This window comes from Hydra vulgaris, chromosome 02, assembly GCF_038396675.1.
Source record: "Hydra vulgaris chromosome 02, alternate assembly HydraT2T_AEP".
Lineage (NCBI taxonomy): Eukaryota > Metazoa > Cnidaria > Hydrozoa > Anthoathecata > Hydridae > Hydra > Hydra vulgaris.
This window is the reverse complement of record NC_088921.1, coordinates 27,270,632-27,282,500: the sequence shown is the minus strand read 5'-3', so window position 1 is coordinate 27,282,500 and position 11,869 is coordinate 27,270,632. Positions and strand designations below refer to the sequence as shown.

Below are 11,869 nucleotides of genomic sequence, written 5' to 3'. Positions count from 1 at the left end.
TTGCTAATATTTAAAACAAAGAGAGGGAAAAAATCTATATAGTCAGAAGGATTCATATTGCTTTGTGCGATCAAGTCATACGTTCCATAAAAATAATCATAAAAAAAAGCTGCTACTAAATAAGCTCTTAAAATTTGCTGATTTGGGAATGACAAGTTATAATCAACAGCATGATATCTTTCTTTATTATTAAGCAAACTGTACATATTTTTCAAGTCACAATAATTGAATGTTGAAGGATAAGCATTTTAATCTCCACTCTTATTTGTTTGAAATCCGACAATAATGTATCTTGGTTTATTAGGAGATGACTTTACGCTCAATCTCCAAGAAATGTATTAGCTTGTGGAACAGATATACTATCACACTGACGCTGTCGAAAACTTACTGGAAGTGTCACTTTTGATTGGATTTGTTTGTAAAGTTTAAACTTTTCTACATCTGATGGTAACACATGTGGCATAAACAATGATATTTTATTAAGATTAACTTTTCCTGAAGCTACACCAGCAAGCTTAAAAATTGCGTCATCATCACTTTGTCTTACAAGAGCTATTGTATGTTTAAGCCCATAAATAACTTTGTTGTAATCATCACAGAATCCAAAAATACGTCTTAAAGGTACGCATAATGAAAATGTTCCTTTTGTAGTTGGTTTCTGAATTATGTATGCTTGTCTTAATGCAAACCCGGAGTTATCTGCAATTATTGCTGTTGTTGTAGTATCTTTATACCACAACTGATTTAATCCTCGCGCTAAATTGTGAAAGTCATTTGAGTATTTAAGAATTCCTAACATTGTAGTTGCTTGACCTGGGTAATAAACAGTTTCTGTATTTTGGTTTAATAATTCGTATGTTATTTGTTTGAATAAATGCAAAATACCATTATTTGTAAGCGCAACTGCATCTGCATTTAGCATAAGCTGTTCCATCAGCTTTAATAAGTTGTCCTTCAAATAAGAGAAAAGCTTTAGATGGAAGTGTGAACGAATCTTGTTGCTCAATGTTGATTGTTATTTGTCCAGCATTTAGATTTGTACCATTAATTGGTTCATACTGATATTTCTCAAATCTTTCAATTCCATTATCTACAGTTGGCATTTCTGTAAAATTTAATACTTCGGAAGTTGTCATTTTATTTTTTTATATACAATAAAAAAATTTTTTTTTTGATTGACAATTCTTAAAAACTATATAAAAAATTTAGTAAGTCTAATACGCAAGTCTACTACGCAAGTCTACTACGCAAGTCTACTACGCAAGTCTACTACGCAAGTTTACTACGCAAGTCTACTACGCAAGTCTACTACGCAAGTCTACTACGCAAGTCTACTACGCAAGTCTACTACGCAAGTCTACTACGCAAGTCTACTACGCAAGTCTACTACGCAAGTCTACTACGCAAGTCTACTACGCAAGTCGAAGGCCGCGTCCTTTTTTTAACTAGATCTTCTATTCTTATAGCATTTTCATTTGATACTTTTTTTACTGATCTTATTACCATCAATATTTTATTTATATTTGTTGTTACCTCATCTGCATTATTTTTTTTAGGTCTTTCAAATCCATTATTATATTCATTATTAATCAGATCATTTGATCTAACCAAATTTGAAAGTATTTCTTTACTTTTTTCACTAATAGCAGGTTGTGAAACTATTTTTGAAGATGCTTTATCAATTATTTGTTTTCCTTTTTCAACTGCAGCATTTCTAGCAGCTTCTATCGCTGATGCTGAAAGTTCTTTTAATGCTGATTTAGCAGCAGTTATTGCAATTTTTCCTAAATCAGTAGCAGCCATCTTCTTCAACACAGCTGATGATACTCTTGTTACATTTAACGCTTTTATTCGTTTGAATAAATCTCTTATGCTTTCGAATATACCACTTCCTCCAGTAGCATGTTTCTTATACATCTCTTATTATTAACAATTAGCATTTTTATGTACAATATAGTTTTTTTATATACACTGATATATAATTTTGTATTGTTTTATACTCTTCACGATCTATTATACCTTTATCTAATAATGTATCACAAATTGCAACAGCTTCATTTCCTGTTCCAGTGTTACCTGCTTCTAATGCAGCTATACGCAAATCAAGCATTTTAATTAATTCATCAGAGTCGCTTGGAAGAATTACAGTTTGTATTCTTGTTTTTCCTCCAATTTTATTTCCTTTTGATTTACGCTTCTTATTTATATCTCTCCAAATAGGAACTATTATTTCTATGTATTTTCCACTACTTTCGAGACGACTTTGGTTTGGATGAAATCATCAGAAGAAATTGCATCTGTCTGTATTAATATATTTCGATATTTTTTAAGGTCATCTTCAGTATATAAATTCTTTGCAGGATTAAACTTTACTATCAACTCCCAAAGACCAGGAGTACCATAACATATTTCATCATCAATAGTTATATCATAATCATTAATATGTATTAGTTTTTTTTCAATATAAAATATATCATCTTTAGAATGTATTCCAAATGTAGTATCTGTAGATTTTTTACTATTAGCATACATTCTTAGATAATCTGTTGCAATTTTTCCTAGCCTCATACATTTATTTTCTTCACGATAAGGAAATAGTTTTTTAGAATCAGTTATCATTAACTCTCTATTTGCTTCAGGATAAGAATTTGAAAAAGTGAGTGCGAATTTATTAGCTTGATCTTGCAACTTATTTATGTCTGACTGTAAATTAGTTTCACCCATCTTTTCATTTAAATCATTCTGCTTTATTATTTATTTAAGATCTAAAAATTTTTTGACAATTTTGTCTCTTTTTTCAGGATCTTCAATTTTTAGAAATGACATTTTGCTTTTTTATATAAAAGATAAAAAAACACAACATAAAACGGAAAACGATTTATGTTTTGACGTTTACGTTTTTACTAAATCTGTTTTTGAGTATATTAGTTGCCTCATCTCTTCCTTGTTTAATTAGTGATTCTTTAGTTTGTTCATTAATTAATTCTTTTGAATTTGTTCTAATTTGCTCAAGCATAGCTTTAAATTTTTCAAGTTCACTAAGTATTAGTTTAAATTCATTGTCATCTATACTTCCATCTACTAAAGCTTTAGAAATATAGTCACTTATTGTATTTAGTTTTGAATCAGCAAGTACTTAATTCTTTTCATGCTTTTCTGCTTTTAAATTTAATTTTTTATTAACTTGCCCTCCTATAAATGATAAAACACCTGCTCCTAATGCTGCACCTTCACATGCAAAAGCTACTGGTGCTGCAATTATTGTTGCTCAAATACAATTCCAATAGTTCCAAGTGCCATAGCGCTTGCTAGTAATGAATTGTCAATTGTTGAAATTATTTTTTACAGCTCTATGATACTTTTTAGTTAACATATTTTCTCTTTTCTCTTTCACTCTCTATTTCTTTTTGAATCTCACTAATTGTGTTTAAGCGATATATATGTGCACTAGTGATCTTATTTTCTTCATCAGGTGAAGATTTGGATATATTTTATTTAAAGTTTTATCATTTGCACTCTGTGCATTTGGTATATCTGAATAAATATTATTACACAGATTTTTGCAATTAAACTCCATTTTAATAAGAAAAATAATTTAAAAAAAATATATTTATTTAAAAAATATTTACAATAAATTCACAAAACATAATCTCCTTTTTGTAATCAATAGATCAGAATCAGAATTATTAACAACATTTACTACAATATCATCAACAATCTCTGATATTACAGAGTTTTGTAAACTTAACATTTTTAATTTAAGTTCTTCTTTTAATGAAACTAACGCAACACCTTCATTAACTACTACACCAAACTTTAAAAGAATATATTGATGTGATAGAGATTTTATTGTAATGTCTTGTTGTGCAAATATTTCATATTTATTATCATTTATTAATACTGAAGGGTGCTCCAAATCTTTGTGTACTTTAGAATGAAGAAGTATTTTTAGAGGTTCATCTGGTATATATTTGTTTATAAATTTGTGTATTGGCGGATTATTTCTTGGCATTTTATATGTAAAAAAAAATTTAATCATAGAAGCATATTCAAAAATGGAATATTAGCAAATGGTGAATTTCCTAATAATAAACCTTCACCTGTTGATGTATATCTATTTCCACTACATATGTAATAACCATTACCTACAGAACCTCCTTTACTCCATGGTCTCAAATATAAACCATTTCCAGGAAGCTGTCATTTTCATTCCTACTCCATTCTTTTTCCTGTATACAATACCCCTTCCAGCAATTTTATCAACCATAGCTGATCCAGCTGCTGAACCTACTCCTGTTAATAAGCCTGTTGCAATTGCTAGAGCAACACTTGATAATAAAAATTTTCCATATACCAAGAAAAGGTAAAAGTGTATCAATAAATCCTCCCTCTATTTGAGAGTTGTGAGCTAGTTTTGTGCTTTACTTAGAGTAATTATTAAGCCTTTACCTTTTTCATATGCTCTTTAAATTCTATTTAACTGATAATCTGTTACAGCTAATACATGCTCACCATTTAGATCTAAATGTGATAACTTAATACTAGTTCCATAACCACCTTCAATTTTTAAGTTTTTCTAATTGCCCTTGCGAAACATTTATTTTAATATTTGTATATTTACTCATTTTTATATACATATAAAATAATTTTTAAAATTACAAAAGATTATTTTTCTTTTATATGAAATGTGATAGTTACTTCTTCTCCTCGTAAATTCAAAAGATTTCCATTTTGATCAAGCAATTTATTTTCCATTCTTGATATTTTTTTTAGTATTACTGGTAAGTAAATTAAGTTATATAGCTCTTGAGCAATTTTATAACCAAGACCTACATTTGGAAAAAATGAGTATATAACGTTATCAGTTCTTCCATCTACATACGATGATCCTATTATATCACTTGTTACTCGTATCTATTAACATTTAATATGTTTACTATATTAGTTGATATATTGTAGCCTGCTGAATATATTCCACTGTTAAAACCAAAAACAGTTCTAATTGAATTTGAAGTTGTAAAATCAACTTTATAACCAGGTGCAATAGTTAAAGCTGATCTTAATGTATTATTATTTCTTTCAATTGTAATATTTGTAACTCCTGAACTTGCATCACCGTTTCCTGTCATAATCAATTGAATATATTTATTTATATCATTAATTTCATAACATCCATCTGGAATGTTTATATCCTTCAAAGTTGATCTACTATTTTGCGCTATATCTAAAATTGTTGTTTGAAGAATTAATATTGGGAAAACTGTAATAGAAAACTATAATAATCTATATTTTCCATAAACTTTTTTAGAAGATAGATCTATAATAACAAGTCCATGAGGTTCTGACCAAGCTTTCTTACAAAAATTTTTAAACTCATCTTTTGACATGTCACTTGAAACATGATCATTATAAATGTGATTTAAATTCTTTGAATCTAGTGGAATTAAGCAAAAAAAATTTGTATTTTCTCGTATAGTTTGCCTAGGTAACATAAAATAATTTTGTGCAAGATAGAAACAATCTACATTACTATGTCTTCCTCTTATATAATATTTCTCACACACATTTTGTTTTGTTAATTGTAAATCATCAAATATCATCAAATTATTCTTATGAATAACAAGATCTTGAGGATCTGGTACATCTTCTGCTGTTTCAAAAAATTTGCACTCCATATCTGTTTTCTCATTTAAATTTTTTGAAATGCTTTCAAATATAGACTCAGGGTTTGCATTTAATTTTTTTATTTGGTCTTGTAGCTTAAATAGTACAAGAATAATTTCTTTTGGTAATTTTTTTTCAAAAGATTGTTTCAATATTTTGTATTCTGGTTGAAAAAATATAAAAAACTTGTAAATTATTATAGTCTAACCAACAAGGTCTCAAAAGTAAATTCAATAATAAAGTAGTTTTTCTACAACCCAACTTTCCAACAATAATTCCTCTTATACTCTTTGGAAACATTTATTATTATTATTTCTCTTTTTGTTATTCGCATTCCATGACAAATCTATAATATCCATTTTTATATATTTAAGATTTTCATTTTTCTATATATATAAAAATGTATTGCGTTAAATGTAGAAACAAAACAAATACACTAAACATGCAAAATGTTGTGAGTAAAAACAATAGAAATATGCAACGTGGAACTTGCGCTATTTGCGGGAAAAACAAAAACTCAATTTGTATCATCAAAGACAGGAGGAGATTTAGTGAGTTCGATTAATTCAGCGATAAGTAAAATAAAACTACCATGGTCAAAGTTTCCAGGTGAAATGCATTTACCTGGAATGAACTTTGTAGGTCCTGGTACTAATTTTGATGAATGATTAACTTCTACTGACGCATATAAAGAATGGAGCAAACCTATAGATAGAGTTGATAATACAGCTTACCATCACGATCTTGCTTATAAATACTTCGATGACACAGCAAAAAAAAATTTAGCTGATGAAATTATGATCGAAGAAATGGATGCTATAAAAAATCCGACGATACGTGAAAGAATTGAACGAGGTATTATAAAACCTATTATATCATCTAAAGCAAAGTTTGGTTTAGGTCTTTCAGAACCATATGAATTAGGTTCTTTGAATTTCATATGAATTAGGTGTTGAAACTAAAACTACTCAAAAAAACTACAAGCGATCAGTAAAAAAGAAGACGATAAAGAAGTAAAATGGTCTGACAAACTTGCAAACGAACTTCATAGACCAGTTGTAAAACATTTCAGAAAAAGAAAAGTTATTGTAAATGGAATCGATGAAGTATGGGCTGCTAGTTTAATTGACATGAAATCTTTTTCCAAATTCAATGACTGTATAAAATACTTATTAATGGTGATAGATGTTTTTTCGAAGTATGGATGGATTGTTCCATTGAAGATTAAAACTGGAGTTGATGTTGCTAATGCTTTAAATAAAATTTTTGGAAATTCGAAGAAGTTCCATAGATCTGAAGGTAAAAAATTAACAGATTTTTCCGTAGATCCGAAGGATCTTAAAGAAAGAAAGTGTCAAAAAATGTGGGTAGATAAAGGCTGACTATAATTGTGCATGTTAAAGCGTTTGGTGTTGAGTTATATTCAACTGAAAATGAAGAAAAAAGTTGTGTAGTTGAACGATGGAATAGAACAATGAAAGATAAAATGTTTAAGTACTTTTCAGCTAATTCTACTAGAAAAAATATTGACGTTTTAGATGAAATGGTAAATAAATACAACAACACAAAGCATTCTTCAATTAAAATGACACCAGTTGAAGCTAGAGATAAAAAGAATGAAAAAATTTTTTGGTTAAATCTAAATGGAAATGTACGATCAGAGTCTGTAAGACCAAAGTTTTCAATTGGTGATAAAGTTAGGATAACTAAAAAGAAAGGAACATTTGAAAAAGGATACACACCGAGATGGACTGAAGAAGTTTTTACAGTGTCACAAGTTCAGTTCACAGATCCACCAACGTATAAAATAACTGAAAATAATAGTGAAGAAATACAAGGTACTTTTTATGAACAAGAAATGCAAAAAACTGATCAAAACATATTCAGGATTGAAAAAGTTATTCGTAAACTCAAAAACAAATCATTAGTAAAGTGGTATGGGTATCCTGATTCGTTCAACTCATGAGTTGATAATAAAGAATTGATAAGTTTAAAAAATTGATTTAAAATTACAAAAAATAGCTCAGAGTTTGTAAGAGAGTTTGTAACCATGATATATTAATATATTATGGTTGTTATATATATTATTTTGGCTCAGTTGAAATGATTGAAATGAGTTAAGAATTTATAGATAAGTTTATAGTTGAAATATGATATGAGTTTATAGTTAGGGATATAGTTAAAAAAAATGAGCCAGAACCTGCTTTTTATACTACTATTACGTAATCTCAAGAGATTGGAAGATTATTGTTATTATACAGACCATATAAATAATGCTAATGAGAAATATTACGATAATGATATACCGAATGAAGAAATTGAACCAATAGACAATGATTGATCCAATTGAATACTATGATAATATTGATATACGTGATCTTGTTTCTGAAATTGATGATGAGTATAACCATCTAACTCAAACGGCTGAAGATAAGTTTAAAGAATCTTATTTTAATAAACTAATCGATAATGTAAAAGATTCATTGCAAGAAAAATTTCAATCTAATAATTTTTTAAATCAAATTTTTTTTTTTTTTTGATACTAAAAAAGCTAAAAAACTAAGAATACAAATGAATTCAGTACTAATTGTTCAAATCTGGTAAAACACTTAGGGATCGTCCATAAAGTACGTACGCTCTAATGGAAAGAGGGGGTCTGCACGTCCACTCAGGGGAAAGAGGGGTGAGGGGGTGGACGGAAAAAAGCGTACGTACTTTATAGACGACCCCTTAGGAAATGTTGTTAAAGAAGAGGAATTCAGAAAAGAACTTTCTATTTCAAGGTATATTTTAGAAGTAATTGTACTATTATAGAGAATTTGGAATTCATTTTAGAAAGAAATTTGGAAGAATTATATCCAAATGTATGTATCGCGTATATCGAATAATTTTAACAATACCCATTACCGTTTTTTTTATTTTTTATTTTTTTATTAAATATGTTTATTTTGTCTTCGACAATAAATATAATTTTCATATATATACAACAAAATAGGTAATGGCAGGAGCAAGTAGAAGACATAACTCACCGAACTTATCATAGTTTCTGTCTTATCACCGAGCCCCATTTTTATAAAAATCGTGATTTATGAATATCATATTATATCGGCGTAAATATACAAAGTAGTAAATAGTTATTGCTAAAGTGCTTAAATTATCTGCAGTTGCAAAAAGAAAAAAAAAAAGACAGCTGCAGTTGCAAAAAAACGATTATATACTTGGAAAAAAATAAAAAAAAAAGATGAAAAAAAAGAGATATATACATATATATTGAGAGAGTATTATCATTAATAAACTCTGTTATGGTGGATTGTCATAATAACATTCTTTTAAAAATTCTTTTAAAATTTAAAAAAAAAAAGAAAAAGTTATCTTGATTTTTTATTAGAGCTTTACTTTATTTAAAAGAAAAAAAATCTAGCATAGTGACATCCATAAATCTAGCATAGTGAGATCTAGCATAGTAAGATCTAGCATAGTGAGATCCATAAATCTAGCATAGTGAGATCTATAAATAAGAATAACAGTTTAGATTCTTTTTTAATTCGATCAAGAGTGGTTTTCTTTTTATTTGTAATATCTGAAAATAAATTCCATAAATATGGCCCACGATACTTAATTGAGTATGAACTCAATTTTAGGCGATATCTTGGGACAGCAAAGTTTTTGACTGAGAATCTTGTGCAATATTTATGGCAGATTTCACTAAAATACGATTCATATATTTTTGGCGACATTCTTAGCTTGGCTCTATACATAAAAACTAAAATTTCATGTAGATTTATTTTATAAATATTTAAAGCTCCAAGTAAACACAATAAAGGCTCACAGGGTTCTGCTCTATTTGCTCCAAATATAAATATTTAAAGCTCCAAGTAAACACAATAAAGGCTCACAGGGGCTCTGCTATTTACTACAAATATAAATATTTTGAAAACCACAAATAACAATAAAGGCTCACAGGGTTCTGCTTTTGCTGCAATATAAATATTTAAAGCTCCAAGTAAACACAATAAAGGCTCACAGGGTTCTGCTCTATTTGCTCCAAATATAAATATTTAAAGCTCCAAGTAAACACAATAAAGGCTCACAGGGTTCTGCTCTATTTGCTCCAAATATAAATATTTAAAGCTCCAAGTAAACACAATAAAGGCTCACAGGGTTCTGCTCTATTTGCTCCAAATATAAATATTTAAAGCTCCAAGTAAACACAATAAAGGCTCACAGGGTTCTGCTCTATTTGCTCCAAATATAATTCGACATGCATGTTTTTGTTTACTATAAAGCTTTTTTTAATTTTGTATGATTGGTACTTGCCGAGGCGATATTACAGTATGTTAGATAACTTTAGATAAAAGCAAAGTATAAACCTTTTAGTGATTTAAAATTAAAAAATGGTTTAGCTCTATAAATCATTCCTATATATCTAGAAATTTTTTTTTCTTAAATTTTCGTCCAATTCAACCCCTAAAAAATTTGCAGATTATTCTCTTTTAATTATAGCTTTATTTATATATTAGCAAAGAAGCTGACTCTCAGGTGAAGAAGAAGAAGAAGCTGACAAGATCCTCAGCAATAGAAGGTTATTAAGCTAGCTTTTTATTAATCAGAAGTTTTTTTGGTAGAATATTTTTTATACTTTTGTTATCCAATTATTTCATTAATAACATGTCATGTTTTTTTAGTGTTTTTATTTGTTTTTTCTAATAATTTTGCGTAATAAATTTTTTTAAAGTGTTTTTTGGATTTTTTAAATAGTTTTTTATAATTTTTGTTGTCTCTTTTTTATACGTTTTTTTTTTAAAAACTTGTCATACAATTTTTTTTTAATTTTTGAGGATTTTAATAGACCTATGGACATCCAAGGAGTTTTTTTTTTTTTTTTTTTTTTCCTTCCACTTAGCCGTACAAATATTTACAAGTTCCGTGTTTTATAATATATATAAATATGCCACACAGCAGAGAAGAAGACAGATTTGCCTTATCACCAAGTCCCTTGTTTTTTCTAGGGATTTATATAAATATGTTGTAAGTAAAATTAAAAATTAAAAATGAGAGCAAAAAGCAAAATGTTTCAAAGAAGTTTATATAAAATGCAAAATATTTAAAGTCTTTCAAAGTTATTTTTAAGAAAAGTTAAAGAAGTAGTTTATTCTCAATAACATGAAGATTAACTTACGGTCAAACAATGCTATATATATTCAAATTTCAAAGTTATTCATTAAAGTAAAATTTTAATAAATCATTCAAGAAAACCAAAACCAACAGCAAAAAAAGAAAACATGAAAAATGAAAACATAAAGGTTAATTTATAATCAGAAGACACTATATATATATACATATATATATATATATATATATATATATATTTCTATCTAAGAGTACATCACAAGGTCTGCGCCAAACTCTTTGTCGTCTTTTAAAGTCAAATATTTGAAATTTATTCTCATCAGACCATAACACTAAGTTCCAAAATGTCTTGTTAAAATGCAGTTTTGCAAATGCTGATAGTTTTTTTTTGTTTATAAAACTAATAAAGTTTACTTTTCTGAAGAAGGTTTATAAAACTAATAAAGGGGTTTACTTTTCTGAAGAAGGTTTATTAAACCACTTAAATTAAGTCTTCTCTGTAAAGTTCGACAGGAAACATTTAATTTAAGATTTTCAACAATCTGTCATGAGGTTATTGTTGAATTTTTTTTTCTATCAGTGCAATTAGGATATCAGTTCTTGTTGAAGTCTTAAGGGGGCGACCAAGTCTTTTTTGATTTTCAGCAGAACCAGTTGTTTCATATTTTATACACATCTTCCTAAAACCACTTACTGATATTTGATATTTTTCATCACATTGCTTGTAGGTTAGGCCCTTTTTTTCGATAACAAGTGACCCAAGATCTGATGTCCAATGAATAACTTTGATGATAAACCATTATATTATTAGTTTTACTTTTTCTAAAAATAAATTCCAAAAAATATAGTTTAAAATGCTTATTGGTAATATCTTTAACAAAATATTTTCGATATTAATCCTTTTTAGTAAATAGTTATTGACAAAACATTATATTTCATAATAAGTGTAGATGTTTCTTACTTTTGTTACATTTATTTTAGACAGAAAAACTGTAAGTTAGCAAATTTCGTTTTGTAAAATGACTTTTGCAATGAGTTAAAAAGAGTTATAAATATTTTTTTTTTACTCTTTGGA

At 27.8% G+C, this 11,869-nt stretch overlaps 1 protein-coding gene across 1 annotated transcript; it reads left to right on the top strand.

Annotated features, from left to right (window-relative positions):
* The first annotated feature begins 6,278 nt into the window (after positions 1–6,278).
* On the top strand, positions 6,279–7,630 carry LOC136075975 (uncharacterized). Its single transcript, XM_065789429.1, has 4 exons — positions 6,279–6,312; positions 6,358–6,588; positions 6,649–6,963; positions 7,068–7,630. Exons 1-4 carry the CDS (start codon positions 6,279–6,281, stop codon positions 7,628–7,630), a joined length of 1,143 nt encoding a protein of 380 aa, XP_065645501.1.
* Positions 7,631–11,869: the final 4,239 nt, after the last annotated feature.